The following is an 18,001-nucleotide window of genomic DNA, read 5'->3' on the forward strand; positions in this document are numbered from 1 at the left end:
TTGGAGTGGATTAGCAATGAGATCCTGCTGTGTAGCTCTGGGAACTATGTCTTGTTACCTATGATGGACCATGATAATGGGAGAAAAAAGAATGTATACATGTATGTGTAACTGAGTCACCATGCTGTACAGTGGAAAAAAATTGTGTTGGGGAGATAAGAAAAAAAAAACCAAATATTCTTTATCACAGGATCCTACTACCTGATTAGAAATTATGAGTACCTTGTTCTCATTCTCGCTCCTCCCCCTTGGATTATAAACTCCTTGAGGGCAGGGAATAGGCCTTCTATGTCATTTCTTCTTCCCCCACTGCTTATCAAATTTCTGCTTTTAAAACTACCACAAGACTTGCTGACTTAGTTGAGTACTGATTTAGAATTCAGGTCTAAATTTGGTTCTAGCCTCCATCATTAAGGATCTCTTTTATATTTCCTCACAACTTCCCCATATTTCACTTTCAGATTAAAATGTGAAACCAAAATCACAAGTAGCTTTGTTAGTGACTTAAGGCCTTGTCAAATCATTTACAAGAATATCTTCATGGGACACCTATTTAAAACTGAATACTGTATGAGTTATGTAACCTCAAGTTAATTCCTTGATTTTACAATTTTCTTTCATATTGAAGCAACTTTGAAAATTTGCATCATTTACTTTTATGTATGATAACATTAGTAAAACCATCCATCAGAGTTAAAATATCACTAAGAGTTACATATTATACTGTGTTCAGTGACAACAGGACTGCTGAATTTTAGGAAGGGCATTTTCAAGATGCCACAACAAGGTATATTACAAAAAAAACAAACAAAAACCTTACAGATACATAGTATGAGCTAAATAAGATTGTTTGGGAATGAGGTAATATATTAAATAATTAGTGTGTGATTGATTGTACTTATTATACATTCCCTACTTCAGCAAACCTTGAGTATAGAGTTTCTTTCAGTCAGACCTGGAATTAGGTCTCTCACTCATGTGGTTTCAATTAAGTTCTGTTAAAAATAGCTTGTAATATAAGTAAGTATCAACAATTTTACTACTTTTAATCCATACAAAGGATAAACTTGGGAAAAAAAATCAAAAGAAGTCAACTCTTATCCTGGGGTTGGGTCTTTATAAGCAGCTGAAATTACCTACTTAGTGTGCAGTCTTAATAATATAAGCTAGCTGTTATTTTATAATACAAATACACATTTAAGAAACAGACAGAAGAATGATTCTTTATCAGCTCATTAAAAGTAATTTATAAGAATCTCAAAAAAGAATTTCAACACCGGGATATATTACAAATAATTAGAGAAATTTGATTTTTGAATTTCATGCAATTTCATGCAGATATTCTGCTTCATGACATTCAAGTCTTCAAAGTAGTGAAAACTCAGCCACAGCTGCTACATCCTGCCACTTGTTTTTATTATAATATCTGGAGAAAAAATAACAACAGATTATTTCATATACATCACAAGCAGGTTTATAATAGTTATTAATAACCAGTCCCTGGAGGAGAGAACTCTTGATATCCAGGCAACTCCTCTAGTTTCATTCCATCAAGCCTTAGGAAACAAATCCAGAGATCATTTAAAAGAAAAAAAAGAAAAAAAAAAGGAAGAGCTGGCTCACTCCTTCCTGGACATGCCGATAATACTTTTCTTTGGAGACACAAGGAGATCTGCTCAGTAACATTCCAGTGGAAAATGCAGCAAATATGGCTCTCAGTGGCCATCACAAAGGGTGCTCATTCCAGCCTTGTAACCTTGTGGAACCAATCTAGTTGTGTTTCTCAACCCCGTCCTCCTCAGCCACCACCTAGGCAGAATCTCCTCACATTTTTCTATCCATCTCTCCTTTGTATTCTCCTACACTTTGTAGTAGCTGAACCCAGGTTCTTTCGTACAAGATTCTGGGGCTTTTCCTCCCAATATCTCACACCAGGAGATATAGAGTGGAGCTGGCTTTCATACTATGATATACCTTACCCCCTGGCTTAATTAGCCTACATCAATGGTACTCAAACTTTTTTGCCCCTTATGGAGCTCCTGCTGTGGCACAGTGGGTTAAGAATTCAACTCCAGAAGCTTGGGTCAGTGTGGAAGCATGGGTGTGATCCCCAGCCTGCCATAGTGGGTTAAAGGATCTGATGTGCAGCCGTCTGAACACCAAAGACCTGTATCTTTGCTATTCAAAGTATGGTCCATGGATTAGTAACTTCAGTGTCACCTAGGAGGTGATTAGAAATGTAGAGGAGTTCCCGTCATGGCTCAGGAGAAAGGAATCTGACTAGCATCCATGCGGACTCAGGTTCCATACAGGGCCTTGCTCAGTGGGTTAAGGATCTGGCATTGCTGTGAGCTGTGGTGTAGGTTGCAGATGCAGCTTGGATCCCACGTTGCTGTGGCTGTGGTGTAGGCTGGCAGCTACAGCTCTAATTCAACCCCTGGCCTGGGAACCTCCACATGATCAAAATCTCCATTTTAAACAACTCATAAGTAAATTAAAATTTGGGATGTACTGGCTATTCTACCCTCTATTCCTTATTGATTTCTTCAATGACCTGAGACTGTCTGCTTATTTATTAAAGACTTCAGAACCTGTGCCACAGTCATCCTCTCCATACCAACATCTTTTTGTTTCTTTTTTTTTTTGTCTTTTCTTTTTTTTTTTTTTTTGTCTTTTTAGGACTGCACCTGTGACATATGTAAGTTCCCAGGCTAGGGGTTGAATCAAAGCTGCAGTTGCTGCCTCAGCCACAGCAATGCCAGATCCGAGCCATGTCTATGACCTACACCACAGCTTGTGGAAATGCCAGATCCTTAACCCACTGAGTGGGGCCAGAGATCGAACCTACATCCTCAGAGATACTAAGGTTGGGTTCCTTACCACTGAGCCACAATAGGAACTCCCATACCAACTTTCCAAAACGCAATTGACCCATCCAACTATGTAGTCTCATCTACACCTCTTCAGCTGTTATATATACATTCAGGGCCATGCTCTATATTTTCCTCTGACATATCTAGAATGCATCATTTTAAAATCTTTGCAACACTAGAGACCTAGGAGTCATCCTCTTACTCTCCTTCTCTCTCACTATCCTATACCAATATCTATATAGTACCAAGCCCTGGAAATTAAACCAATAAACATTTTAAGGTTATACTGGTTTTCAAGCCCCAGAAATCCTGAATCAAATTGCTGAAGAAATGACTCTGGAATGTGCATTATTTATAAATTCCCAGAGACAGGCAGCATGAGCACCACATTCTGAGATATAGTAGCTGAGATCCTTATTTTCTCAGCTTTGTTCATCGGAACTTATCACAACTCCCATCTGATCTTTCTGCTTCCAGGCTCAACTTTTCCAAATCATGTCCATACTTCTAGGTAGAATTATCTAACTGAAAAGCAATTTGACCAGGATAAAGTCAAAAGTCAGTTTGGTATAGGAGGATTTCCATGATCTGACCCCTGACTACTAATCATTAATCAATTTCAGAGTCCAATCTCCACTCCAGCAGAATATAACTACTTTTGGTTCCTCAACTACCCAAGGAAGCTTTAAGCTTCTGTGCCTTTATTTACTCTGGCCCCTCTGCCAAGAAGGCCTATACTCAAGGCTTCAGATTATTCTTCAGAGCATTTCCTGCCATCCCTATACACCCCAACAGGATCCTACATCTAGCTCTATGAAAGTGCCTATGCCTCCACTGGACGTGTTTTACATATCTGACTTCCTCTATAAGATAACTAACTTCATAAAGACAGCTATCTATCTATCTCACTATTACCAGCAACCAACTGCATGTAGCATATGACAGTCAGACTCCAAATGAGTGAACCAGTCAACTGCAGAACTTCATCTTCTTATTCTATAGCTACATAATACCAAACCAATAGACTTAAAAGTCTATGGTTATGTCAAAATAGTTTGATTTCTTTTCCCCCCAAAGAACTGGCTGGCATACTTCACCACTGTAATTGTGCTGGTTCAATGTACCTGTGTCAAAGACTACACACACTTACTTCATATCTTCTGTACATGAAATGACATAACCAAATTTATCAAGTACAATAATCACACAATATATTCTAGGCTTTTTGCAATTTAATAAAAACAAAGGGGCAGTTTTCAAAGATAAAAAAGGAAGATCTAGTGAGCTAGACTTGAGGAATTAACTTATAGAGGCAAGTAAAAATTATTGCATAATGAGTAATTATTATATGTCAGATACTTTACATATACTATCTCTAACCCTTAAAACAACTCTGTGAAGAATTAGTATTACACCAATTTTACAGATAGAAGGGGAAAATTCGGAGGATTTAAGGAAGTTACCCATGTTAAGAGAGACAGGATATGAGCTTAGTGATATTCTACTCTTATGTGATTTCCATTCCCATTCCTTTGATACTCAAATCTTTTTACATCTCATTTGGGACATTTCTGTGTGATACTTCTACCTGCTATCAGTATCTAAAACTCAAACTCTCACTAAAGGTATATCTGTATCCAGGTAAAGGCTGTTATTCTACTAATTTGAGATGTGAACTTATAACACACTACTATCATCTCTTTTGGAGATGAAAACAAAACAGAAATCTCATAATCGGAGTTCCCGTCATGGTGCAGCGGAAACGAATCCGACTAGGAACCATGAGGTTGAGGGTTCGATCCCTGGCCTCGCTCAGTGGGTTAAGGATCCAGCGTTGCTGTGAGCTGTAGTGTAGGTCGCAGATGCAGCTCGGATCTGGTGTTGCTGTGGCTGTGGTGTAGGCTGGCAGCGACAGCTCCAATTGGACCCCTAGCCTAGGAACCTCCATATGCCTCAGGTATGGCCCTAATAAGACAAATAATAACAATAATAATAAAGAAAAAAGAAAAAAGAAATCTCAAAATCGTACTATAAGGATAGGTACAGGTTTTGTCTGATTTTCCAAAAAGTACTGTTAGTTTGGAAGTCTTGCCTGACACTTCAAAGTTAAAAGCATTCTCTTTGGGGCTCCTAGAGTGCTTTGCTCCACTTCTAATTTATCAACTTACAGAGAAGATTGTGAGGTCTACCTTATCACTAATCTGTAAGCCCAAGAGGATAAAGGCTGTACTCATAACCCAAGCTAATAATGCAGTGCTTAAGGCATGATTGTTGGCTGAATTCAAGTACTAATAAATTAGACATCCACTGCTATAACTGTAAGAAGCACAAAGCAATGATTGTCCAAGCCTCTTCTTGAGGAAAAAAATACTTGAAGTCTCTGTTTAAATAAAATAGAAAAGTCCAATGTGTAAAGTGAAGAGAGGTAAAACTGCTCTGTCTGGATGGGCTGGGAAACTCAGAGCCCTATCTATTCTACTCCACATTCCCTATTTGACAGCTAGGCAGTCAAACTCAGTGAAAACCAAGAAAGCTAAGTTCTAGTTCTGATTCTGCCAGTAATTGGCTGTGTGAACTTGGGCAAGTCACTTATGAGTATGGCCAGGGCATTTCTGTTATATGTAAAATGAACAAAATAAACTAGATTATTATATGGTTCTCAAATTTTAGTGCACTGGGATCACTTTGAAAGCTCATCAAATTGTTGATTCTTGTGCCATTTACCTCTAGAGATTTTAATTTACCAGGTCTGCAGTGATTCTGGTACAAGTGGTTAGAGGACAACACAATAAGAAACCTTATACTGGATGTTTTCGAAGCCCTCTTCTATCTCTCTGTCACCATTCTCAGATCTCTACTTACCCACACCACCTCCTCTATCATATTTCCTTTGGACTCCTCTAGTGGTTTACTTTCACCAATTTTTTCCCTTTAATCAGCATAGTGCCAGGGGTCACTTGTCCACTATTAACGAACAAGCAGCATACTGAACAGGGGTCCTAGACCATCAAAAGTGAGCTTCACCCTGTAGTCCTGATTAGATTACTGCCAAACTAGCTAAACTGTTAAATGCCAGGACTAAAAATAGGCTGCTGCGTGTTTAAAATAACAGGCTCACAGTTAGCTTGAGGCTTTGCTATTTTTACTAAAGGAAAGACAGAGACAAGTGCCCACAAGTTTAAAGTGAATTACTTAAATGAGGAGTCTGCTATATGAGGTGAGAGCCTAGAAGGAAGCCAGGAGGTGGCACAATTGGTTCAACACGCATGGTGGCAGTGGTGGGGTCTCTCTGTGAATTAAACTAAAAATTTTGGTCTGAACACTCAAAAAAACTTCCTAGACACAAATGAGTTTTGATTTGTTTCATAATTAAACCCAGACATTACTTGATGTCATAAATTAGTATGACAGGCCAAAAAGATCAAATTAAGAGAAGGTTCTTTATTTTTATGTATTTATGTATTTATTTGTCTTTTTGCCTTTTTTAGGGCTGCTCCCACAGCATATGGAGGTTCCCAGGTTAGGGGCCTAATCGAGCTACAGCTGCCAGCCTATGCCAGAGCCACAGGAATGCAGGATCCGAGCCATATCTGCGACCTACACCACAGCTCATGGCAACACCAGATCCTTAACCCACTGAGCAAGGCCAGGGATCAAACCTGCAACCTCACGGTTCCTAGTTGGATTCGTTAACCACTGAGCCATGATGGGAAGTCCTATTTTTATCTTTTTTTCTGAAGTATAACATACATGCAGAAAAGCACACATATGTGTACTATACGGTTTGCTGGGTCTTCAGAAACTTAACACACACAAGTAACCAGCATCCAGATAATGAAATGGAACACTACCAGGACCCCAGGATTCCCTCTTATAACCCTTTCAAGTTAATGCTCCCTCTCCAACAAGGACATCCACTATGGTGATTTCTGTTGTAGTTAAGTTTCTCCTAGTTTTGTACTAAATATAAGTAATAATAAATGTACTCTACTGTGTTTGGTTCCTTATAGGGGGCTCATCAATATTGTTGCATATATCTGTATACTGTAGATTCTCACTGCCATACAGCACTCTCATGAATGAATATATCACAGTTTATTTATCCATTCTATTGCTGACGAGCATATGGGTATCATCCAGCTTGAAGCTATCATCAACAGTGCTGCTATGAACCTTCTACTATATGTCTTACAACAAACATATGTACATATTACAGTAGATATATTCCTAGAAGTGGAATTTCTGGGTCTCTAGGGTCCAGGGAAATGGAATTGCTGGGTCTCTTTTCATCTTAGTGAAATGTCTAGGGATCCAGTGATATGAGAGACATGCATCGTAAGATAAAGGATAAGTTGTTGCATCTGGCTATTCCTACAACCAAAAAAGAGGCACAATACTTCGTGGGGCATTTTGTTTTTTATTTTTTTGCTTTTTTAGGGTTGCACCTGCAGCATATGGAAGTTCCCAGGCTAGGGGTCAAATTGGAGCTACAGCTGCTGGCCTACTTCACAACCACAGCAACACCAGATCCGAGCTGTGTCTGTGACCTACACCATAGCTCACGACAATGCCGGATCCCCAACCCAGTGAGCAAGGCCAGGGAATGAACCTGAAACCTCATGGTTACCAGTCGGATTTGTTTCTGCTGAGCCACTGTGGGAACTCCCAGTGGGCCATTTTAGACTTTTGAGTCAACATATTGCTCGGTTGAGTGTATACTCCGGTCCTTTTACTAAGCGACTTTAAAAAGCTGCTGGTTTTGAGGGGGTCTCATAACAAAGAGAAGACTCTACAAAAGGCACAGACTACTGTGCAAGATATTCTGCCACTGGTAGCATATGAGCCAGCAAATCCAATGGTGCCTGAAGTATCAGTGTCAGAAAGACATGCTATTTGGAACTTGTAGATCAATAATCACAGTAAAGGCCCTTAGGATTTTGGAAAAAAGCACAGCCATTCTCTGTAACTGCTCTCTTTTTGAGAAATAACTTTTGGTCTGATACTGGGTCTCAGTAGAGACTGAATACGTAACCTTGGCCACCAAGTTATAATGAGAGATGAGTTACCCATCATGAATTGTGTGTTGTCTGATGCACCAAGCCATAAAGTTTGCTGTGAAGAGCAGCATTCTGTTATCAAATGGAAACAGTATATATGAGGTTGGACTCAAGCAAGCCCTTAAGGCACAAGTAAGTTACACGAAGAAGTGGCCCAGATGCCCATAGTCCTGACTCCGGCTACATTACCCTCTCTCTCCCTGCCTGAATTAACAGCATCATGAGGAGTTCTCTATGATAAGGCGACTGAGGAAAAGAAAGCTCAGGCTGGTTTACAGATGGATCTGGATGATATGCAAGCACCACCTGAAAGGAGACAGCTATAGCACCTACAGCTTCTTTCTCGGACATCCCTTAAGGAAACTGGTAAAGGGATATCCTTCAAGTGGGCAGAACTTCAAGCAAGGCACCTGGTTGTTCACTTTGCTGGAAGGAGAAATAGCCAGGATGTGTGATTATATACTGATTCATGGGCTGTGACCAACAGTTGAGCCAGATAGCTAGAGACTTGGAAGGAACATGATTTGAAAATTAATAACAAGAAAATAAGGGAAGAGGCAGGTGGGCAGAACTCTCTGAATGGGAAAAAACATGACGATATCTGTGTACCATGTGAATGGTCACCAAACAGTGATCTAACCAGAGGAGAATTTTAATAATCAAGTGGATAAGATGACCTGTTCTGTGAATACCAGTTAGTTTCTTTCCCCAGCCACCCCCAGCATCACCCAATAAGCCAATGAACAAAGTGGCCACTGTGGCAGGGATGGAGGTTGTGTATGATCTCAGCAAAACAGACTTCCTTTCACCAAAGTCAGTCTGGTTATAGCCACTGCTGAGGATGGAATTTGTTAGCAGCAGAGACCAACACCTAGTTTCCCAAACTGCACCATTCCCTGGAGCACTCTGCCAGCTTACCTAGTGGCAACAGGTTGATTACACTGACCACTTCCATCATGACTGGGGCAGCATTTTATTCTCACTGAAAAAGACGCTTCATCTGGATATGGATTTGCCTTCCCTGAACATAATGTTTTTAACAAAAAATCACCATCCAAGGACTTAGAGAATGTCTTATCCACCATCGCAGGAAACCACGACATTGTTTCTGATCATGGAATTCACTTCATAGCAAAAGTATTCTGGCAATAGGCCCAAGCTCATGGCATTCCCTCTCTTACCATGTTTTCCACCATTCTGAAGCAGCTGGCTTGACAGAATGGTGGAATAGCCTTTGGAAGATGCAGTTACAGCACCAACTAAATGACAATAGCTTGCAGGGCTGAGGCAAGGTTCTCCAGAAGGTTGTACATGATCTGAATTAGCATCCAAATTTGGCATTGTTTCTCTCATGGCCAGGATTCACAGACCCAAGAATCAAGCAGTAGAAATGAAATTCTGTTTACTACTACCCCTGATGACCCACTAGCAAAATTTCTGCCTCCTGTTGCCATGACTTTATGCTTGTAGGTCTAGAGGTCTTAGGTTCAAAGGGAGGAATGCTTCCATTAGGAGTCACAACAATGATTCCACTGAACTAGAAATCAAGACTGCCACCTGGCCATTTGGGGCTTCTCATGCCTCTGAGTCAACAGACAAAGAAGGAACTTTGCACTGCACTGGCTAAGGTGACTGATCCTGACCACGAAGGAGGAACCAGACTACTGCACCATAGTGGAGGCAAGGAGGAGTATGTCTGGAATACAGTGGATCATTTAGAGTGTTAGCATTACCATGCTCAGTGATTACGGTCTGTGAAAAACTATAATAACCCAATCTAAGCAGGACTTTTAATGGCAGAGACCCTTCAGAAATGACAGTCGTGCCACGTGATCAAAGAACCACAACCGAGGTGCTTGCTGAGGGCAGAGAGAATATGGAATGGGCAATGAAGGAAGGTAGTTATAAATACCTGCTATGACCACACAACTGGTTAAGCAAATATCTTTGTTTTCTTCCCGCTCTCATGTCCCTATCGTCTAACTTAAGTTGTACCTAAGTTGTACTAATAACAGTTAACTATATCACAGTGCTTAAGCTACAATATATCAAGGAGAAGAACAAACATCACCCAGGACTGCATCCTCTTCTGGGAAAGGAGTTAGCACATGTTCAGTTTCACATAGGGACGGTGTTATTATGTTAAGCATAAGAATAATTTCATTATTGTCTTCATTTAGAGATTAAATATGGTTTAAGGAGTTGTGCATGAATGCATAGTTGACACGGAGTGGACTGTGATGGTTAATTGCATGTGTCAACTTGGCTAGGTAACATTATCCAACTAAATTAAATACTAATCTTGGTGTTGCTGCAAAGTTTTCTTTTGTGGATATAGCTAATATCTATAACTAACTTTTTTTTTCTTTTCACAGCAGCACCCACGGCATACGGAAGTTCTCAGGCTAGGGGTCCAACGGGAGCTATAGCTGCCGGCCTTTGCCACAGTCGCAGCAATGCCAGATCCAAGCTGTGTCTGGGACCTACACCACAGCTCACAGCAATGCCAGATCCTTAACCCACTGAGCGAGGCCAGGGATCAAACCTGCAACCTCATGGATACTCGTCAGGTTTGTTAACCACTGAGCCACGACGGGAACTATGTTTGGTTTTCTTTTTAATCTGAGTCCATGCATTTAATAAGTGGGAAGAATACAAGAGGGGGGGGGACCCTGAAATTAAATTTGGCCCTATTAGGGCCACACCTGCAGCATATGAAAATTCCCAGGCTAGGAGTCAAATTGGAGCTACAACAGCCAGCCTACACCACAGCCACAGCAACAGGGATCCAAGCCTCATCTGTGTCCTACACCACAGCTCGAAGCAACACTGGATCCTTAACCCACTGAGCGAGGCCAGGGATCAAACCCACATCCTCATGAATACTAGTTGGGTTCTTTAACAGCTGAGCCACGACAGGAACTCCTATGATAACTAACTTTAAGTAAAGGAGATTATCCTTAATAATGTGAGTATTCCTCATCCAATCAAATGAAAGACCTTAAGAGCAAAACTGAGATTTTTCTCTAAAGAAGAAAAATTCCTCCGAGGACTGTGTCATTAGCTCTTGCCCAAGAGTTTCCAGCCTGCTCTACAGTTTTCAGCCAGACCTACAACTGCGTAAGTCAGTTCCTTGAAATAAATATCTTTACATATGTATAGATATATGTGTCTATACACATATTCCACTTGTTCTGTTTCTTTGGTGGAACCCTGACTGACAGATCATCTACTATTCCCTACCACTGTGCTGAAACTATCAGAAACAGAGATAGAAAGAAATCTATTATGTTGTTTCTCTCCCTTAAAATATAATCTAAATAATATGAAAAGACAGCCTTGTAAATTATGTCAGGCAGTAGTATATTATCAAGTGTCATTTAATTAAGTAGTCAAGGCTCTCAGAAAAAAGAAAACTTAGAAAAAAATAACTTAGAAATAAGAAAAAGGTCTCTGTGGACTTAGGGAGTGCTCAGGGCAGGCTCTGTGGAAGAAATGGGGACAAGGAACAAGAGTAGGCAGCAGGAGTTCCTGTTGTGGCTCAGGAGAAATGAACACGACTAGTATCCATGAGGATGCAGGTTCGATCCCTGGCCTCATTCAATGGGTAAAGGGCGAGCTGTGGTATAGGTTGCAGACACAGTTCAGATCCTGTTTGGCTGTGGCTGTGGCAGCCCAGATTGGACCCCTAGCCCAGGAACTTCCATATGTCACAGGTGCGGCAAGAGTAAGCAGCTTAGCTGGACTGAAGTTATACATAACCTATTAAGTTTCAACTGCTTTACTATCTGCTTACTTGTAAAAGCTTCTCCAGCTCCATCAAGTTATTACACATTCTGACTTATATTCAGTAAGGAAAGTACAGAAGAATCTAAACTTGGAATTCAGAAGCCTTGAAAAAAAAATGGAATTCCTCTTCACCACTTGGCAGCAGTATGATCTTGAACAAAATCTTTATATCTCCATAAGCCTCAGATTCTTAATATATAAAATGAGAATTGCATATATAGCCATCATCATAAAGTGTTAGTGAGAAATAAAGAAGATACAATTAGGTGCCTTCCACAGAGAAAGTTCTCAACCAATGATAAGTAAATACAAAAATATCTCCCTAGTTTTAAAAATGAAATATCTGTTAAATAAGAAACCCAACAACACTAAATTTCAAATAGTTATGAGGAGGAATACTAAATAAATACACTTTAAATCAATGACATATGTTAATTTTTCAAAAAATGAAGTGTAAGACTTTAAAAAAATTATTTTACTCAGGTTCTGAAAACTGACCAAGATTTTTTATACTTTTAACATTTCCACTTTGTGCAAGAACTCTCAGAATACAATTTATAACTGAACTTCCTGTGTACTAAGGAATTTACAATGAAAAAAATGTTTTATATATTCCAAAATGTATGCTATGCATTCATACTACACTACCTTGAGGAGTATCTTTAGGAAGAGAATATTTCTTCTTCTTTAAAATAATACCTTTACTTTCTACTTGTCTAGTTCCTGGTGATGCTTTAATAATACAACACATTTCTGATGTATTTGAAGGAACCTAAAAAAGAAAAAATTAAATTTTGCATAATTTTTCCAGGTACTATATCTGTATGTTGTTTTATTTCAAAGGCAAATAATTTCAATATCTGTGTATTTCACAGATACCACTCTAGACACTAAGTGACTGGTTTTAAAACATCTGCTTATTTAATATTCACAAGATCCAGGCAGAGCAGATTATATTATCCCCAGTTGTAAAACAAGGAAACTTAGGTTCAGAGAGGTTGCATATAACTGTTTAAAAACAAAGACAGGAGTTCCCGTCGTGGCGCAGTGGTTAACGAATCCGACTAGGAACCATGAGGTTGCGGGTTCGGTCCCTGCCCTTGCTCAGTGGGTTAACGATCCGGCGTTGCCGTGAGCTGTGGTGTAGGTTGCAGACGCGGCTTGGATGCTGCATTGCTGTGCTCTGGCGTAGGCCGGTGGCTACAGCTCTGATTCAACCCCTAGCGTGGGAACCTCCATATGCCACGGGAGCGGCCCAAAGAAATAGCAAAAAGACAAAAACAAAAACAAAAACAAAAAAAACAACAACAAAGACAAAGTAATGACAGAGTTGAGATTCAAGCATTCTGAAGTGGGGACAGAAAGTTTACAGAATTCACTGAATTAAAACATAAATGTGAATTTAATTCAGAGTCAAACACTAGATTAACTTGATTTCCCAACTGAGTTAATTTTGATAATATCCCACCAACCAGACTGTCTCTAGAATAAAGAAATGCCATATCTTTCAGACGTGACATATCTTGTTTCTAAGAACTCAGAAGTAGAAATATATACTTATGAAGGGACCTTCCTATTTTAAATAAAATTATTACCGACACCTCTTCTAATGTAAAATTCATAACATTCTCTGAGGTAGACACGTACAGTTTTCCTGCCCAGCATTCATCTTCTATCCTTCTGGTTGGGAGAGGCTACTCATTCAATTAGCTTGCACACTACTCCTTACAGATTGGAAGGGGCTGATAGCACTAACACTTCTGAGCACCAACATGGCCACAAGATTTAGCCTAGACAAGCAATGTATTCCATGCCTTGGGTATAGTGCCTGGCTCAGACAAGGAAACTGTAAATGGGCCAACAGGAAGACGAGAATGCTGAACTTACGATTCTGGCACAAAACCAGAACCATTAAAGGGGGCCAAAGTGGTCCCAGATTGATACTCAATCCTAGCTACACTTGATGAAGGATAAACAGAAACAAATCCTCTTAGTAGGATGCGATCCCCAATTTAGGCCCAAAGAAGTCTCATCTAATAAGAGCAACAAAATAAATGATCAGGGTCAAGGTCAGCATCAGAGTTGTTCTTCAAGATTCGGCTCAGAATAGTCCAAGCAGAAATGATGGACAAAACACATTTCGTATCTTTCTATAATTTTATTATAACAACAATATAGTAAGTATCGAACTTATGAGAAACCAAGCTGCCATATGAAAAACTGTACAGGAATATCAAATAATGGATTGAAGTGCCCAAAACACCAGATATTAGAATTTCCAAATCATAATAAAATAACAGTGTATGAAATGGTTTACAAATTAACAACTGAAATCTCACAGATGACCAAGCAGCAAGAAACTATCCGGAATGAAAGCAAATTTGAAAAAGAAACAATTTTAACTTCTTAAAATGAAAAATAAAATTGTTTAAGATAAAAAATGCAATGAAGGGCTTAAGCAGAATAGCAGCTAAAGAAAAAATTACTGAAAAATTAACTACCCAGAATACAGTAAATAAATGAAAAATATTAAAGAGAGGTTGAAAGGTATTGAAGATGGAAACATATACTACTGGAGGCCTACACTAATTGCCATTCCAGACAGAATAGAAGATAATATCTAAGAAATTTCCCAAATTGATGAGAGACATGAGTTCACAGATTCAGGAAGCCTCATATTCCAAGTGAAATTAGAATTTTAAAAGAACAGCAAACAAAAATATTGATCCATTTATGTACATATTCTCATGAAATTATAGCATACCCAAGATAAGCGGAACTTAAAAGAAGCCAGAAATAAAAGATATATCAATTTCCAAGGTCACACTTAGGCTCAATGATCTGCTGGAAGGACTCATAGGATTCAGAAAAGCTGTTATACTTAACAATTATGATTTATTACAGGAAAAAGATATAGATTAAAATCAGAGACAGAGGTCTAGATGGTGGAGTGAAAGTACATGGAACTCACTTCCCTCCACGAACATATCAAAAATATACTTACGTGTGGAAAAATTCTCACTGAAAACCAAATGAAAATTGGCAGAAGGACTCCTGTACAACCAAGGCTTTAAGAAAGATATACACATATCTGGAGTTCCCGTTGTGGAGCAATGGTAAATGAATCCAACTAGGAACCATGAGGTTGCGGGTTCAATCCCTGGCCTTGCTCAGTGAGTTAAAGATCTGGCGTTGCCGTGAGCTGTGGTGTAGGTCACAGATGTGGCTCGGATCCCGCATTGCTGTGGTTCTAGCACTGGTGGCTACAGCTCTGATTAAACCCCTAGTCTGGGAACCTCCATACGCCTTGGGAGTGGTCCTAGAAAAAGGCAAAAAGACAAAAAAAAAAAAAAAAGAAAAAAAAAAAGAAAGAAAGAAAGAAAGAAAATTATACACATAATTGAATAGGATGAAAAGAAAAGCCATCAGTTCAGGACATGTGCCCCTCTGAATGGACTCAGGAAAAAGGAGATTTTATAGGTAGACACCACTTTGGGGAGTAAGCAGGTTTAGCTGCAGACTGGCTATCCTGGTACTGGAGTTCTACACATAGGAAACAAGCCCCTTTGTCTGGATGGAGAACCACTGGGAGATACATAAATGTTGGAGAAACCTGGACTCCACACATTTGACAAGTACACAGGTGCTGGCTTGTCCCTAGTCAGGGAAGGGCAGAGGTCTTCCCTAATGGCTGTTGGGTTTCCCACAACCACCTTGCTGTATTCCCTAGCCTGAGTTAAGTGAATGCTCTGGCCCAGCTCACTCCACACCACAGTGCAGCACTGAATCTAGGGCAGCCAGGACGGAGAAAAAGACTCAATCTTGTGATGCAAAGGTAATCCAGTCCTGGGGCAGAATGCAGGTGGAGCAGTGATGGCCATTGCTGGTGCTTACTCAAAAGACCCCCCAGAAGCAGCCCAGACTTTTGACAGCAGCACAACTACTGGATTTGCCCTCAATTGCCTCATTGTATACCCCAGCCCAAGATGAGTGAACACTCCAGCCCCGCTCACCTCATGCCATGCCATGCCATGACACTAGATCTGGGGTAGTCATGAGCAGGGAAAAGATGTGAACTACACAGGCAGAGCACTGGACCACAGTAGTTACACAAGCCCCACTCACTTCAGCCCTCCCTTCCTTCAGGGCAAAGGTGCTAGTGCAGGGAGAAGGAAAAACACAGTTAAAGGGAACAGAGCCAGTGTGAGCTCAATCGTTATTGCTTCTATTCCAGCAACTTTAGATCAGAGCCCACCCATGAAAGACTGGTGACAGCCACTCAGCAGAGAGGAAGTCCTTCCTCACAGCCTATACAAGTTTTAACTCCTCCGTCTCCAGCCCCAGTGACTTTCAAGGTGATAGCTGTCAGCACACACCCAAAAAAGACATGACAGGCATCCACGTCAAATCCATCACTGCTATCAAAGGCATCAAGCACATACAGTTTACAATGAGAAATTTTCACATAAGAACATCCCTTCAAGATCATAATTGGTAACGGTTTCACTTAAATTCACAAAGGTAGTGAAAGTTAAGTAAAATGAAAAGGCCAAGGAACTGCCCTCAATTAAAAGAGCAAGAGAAAAACCTCTGAAAAAAAATAATGAAACAGAAATAAGGAATTTACCAGATAAGAATTCAAAACATTGGTAATAAAAAAGTTAAATGAATTAAGAAAAACAACTGATCTAAAAACTGATCATTTTAACCAGGAAATAAAATATACAAAAAAGACCTCATCAGAAATGAAGAATTCCATAGTTGAAATAAAAAATACATTAGAAGGAATGAATAGCAGACCAAGTGATACAGAAGAATGTATAAGTGATTTGGAAGATAAAATAATGGGAATCATCTAATCAGAACAGCAGAAAGAAAGACTAATTTAAAAAAAAAAACAAAAGAAATCTATGAGATCTTTGGGATAACACTAATTGTGACAATAGTTCACATTTTAGGAGTTCCAGAAGGAGAATAGAGAGAGAAGGAAACTGAAACTGTATTTAAAGAAATTAAGGCTTAAAGAATTAAGAAATTAAGTTTAAAAAATTAAACTTCACAAACCTAAAGAAGAAAACACATATTCAGGTAGAGAAAGCACAAGGGGTCCCAAACAAGATGAACCCAAACAAATCCACACCAAGACATATCACAAGCAAAATGGCAAAAGTCAAAGATAAAGAGAGAATTCTAAAAGCAGCAAGAGGAAAAAAAGAGCCATGTTTAAGAGAATCCTCATACAACCACCAGCTGATTTATGTGCAGAAACTTTGCAGGCCAGAGGAGAGTAGCATGAAATATTCAAAGTCCTGAAACTGAAAAATTTGCAACCAAAGTTCCCATTGTGGCTCAGCAGTGACAAACCTGACTAGTAACCATGAGGAAGCAGGTTTGATCCCTGGCCTTGCTCAGAGAGTTAAGTATCCAGCGTTGCTTGGAGCTGTGGTGTAGGCTGCAGACATGACTCAGATCTGACACTGCTGTGGGTGTGGCCAGTAGCTGCAGCTTCAATTCACCCCTAGCCTGGGAACTTCTATATGCCAAAGGTGTGGCCCTCAAAAGCAAAAGAAAAAAAAAAAAGAAAAGAAAACACTGCAACTGAGGATACTTTACCTAGCAAGATTATCATTTAGAAAAGAAAGAGAAATTAAAAGTTTCTCAAGCAAAAACTACAAGTAATTCATCAATATTAAAGACACCCTAAAAGAAATGCTGACATTCTCTAAACGGAAAAGAATCTAGAGGAAAGAGAAAGTTCCACTAGGAAAAGACGATACATAGTAAAAATTAAAGATTACTTAAATAAGCCAGTATGCAGATTAAGAGGCAAAAAATTATAAAAGCAACTATAATTACAATAAACAGTTAAGGGATAAGCATGAAGATATAAAACATGACACAAACAGAAAATGTGAGGGCAAAGAGCAAAAAATGTAGGTCTTTTAGAAATGTTTGAACTTAAATGACTACAAGTTTTAAACAAGTAGATATAATTATGGGTCAATATTATATCTATGGTAACCACAAATCAAAACACTACAATAGGAGTTTCTTGGTGGACTAGTGGCTTAGGTATCTCATGTTGTCAACTGCTGTGGCATGGTTTGATCAAAAAAACAAACAAAAAACCTACAAGAGATAAACAGAAACCAAAAAGAAATTTACAAAAGCATATTATTATTTTTTTTTTTTTTTGTCTTTTTGTCTTTTGTTGTTGTTGTTGTTGTTGCTATTTCTTGGGCCGCTCCCACGGCATATGGAGGTTCCCAGGATAGGGGTCGA

At 39.5% G+C, this 18,001-nt stretch overlaps 1 protein-coding gene across 7 annotated transcripts in view; it reads right to left on the reverse strand.

The window, feature by feature from the left end:
* Positions 1-1,223: 1,223 nt before the first annotated feature.
* MEIKIN (meiotic kinetochore factor) overlaps positions 1,224-18,001 on the reverse strand; it is a 102,969-nt gene continuing 86,191 nt past the window's right edge. For 5 of the 7 annotated variants that reach the window (XR_014838767.1, XM_085014554.1, XM_085014552.1 and 2 more), the window contains 2 exons: positions 12,368-12,491; positions 1,224-1,426 (listed from right to left, as the gene is read on the reverse strand). Coding sequence is in view for 5 of the 7 variants with exons in the window: in XM_085014554.1 (XP_084870680.1) it covers positions 1,395-1,426; positions 12,368-12,491 (156 nt within the window). In the remaining 2 variants the exon portion in view is untranslated. The remainder of the gene's footprint in view (positions 1,427-12,367; positions 12,492-18,001) is intronic. The other 2 variants (XM_085014556.1, XM_085014555.1) reach the window with 1 other exon arrangement.

The sequence above is a fragment of the Sus scrofa genome, chromosome 2 (assembly GCF_054392235.1).
Source record: "Sus scrofa isolate SSC_HxYL_T2T_F1_AM1 chromosome 2, Sscrofa_HxYL_maternal_Yorkshire_Landrace_v2.0, whole genome shotgun sequence".
Classification (NCBI taxonomy): domain Eukaryota; kingdom Metazoa; phylum Chordata; class Mammalia; order Artiodactyla; family Suidae; genus Sus; species Sus scrofa.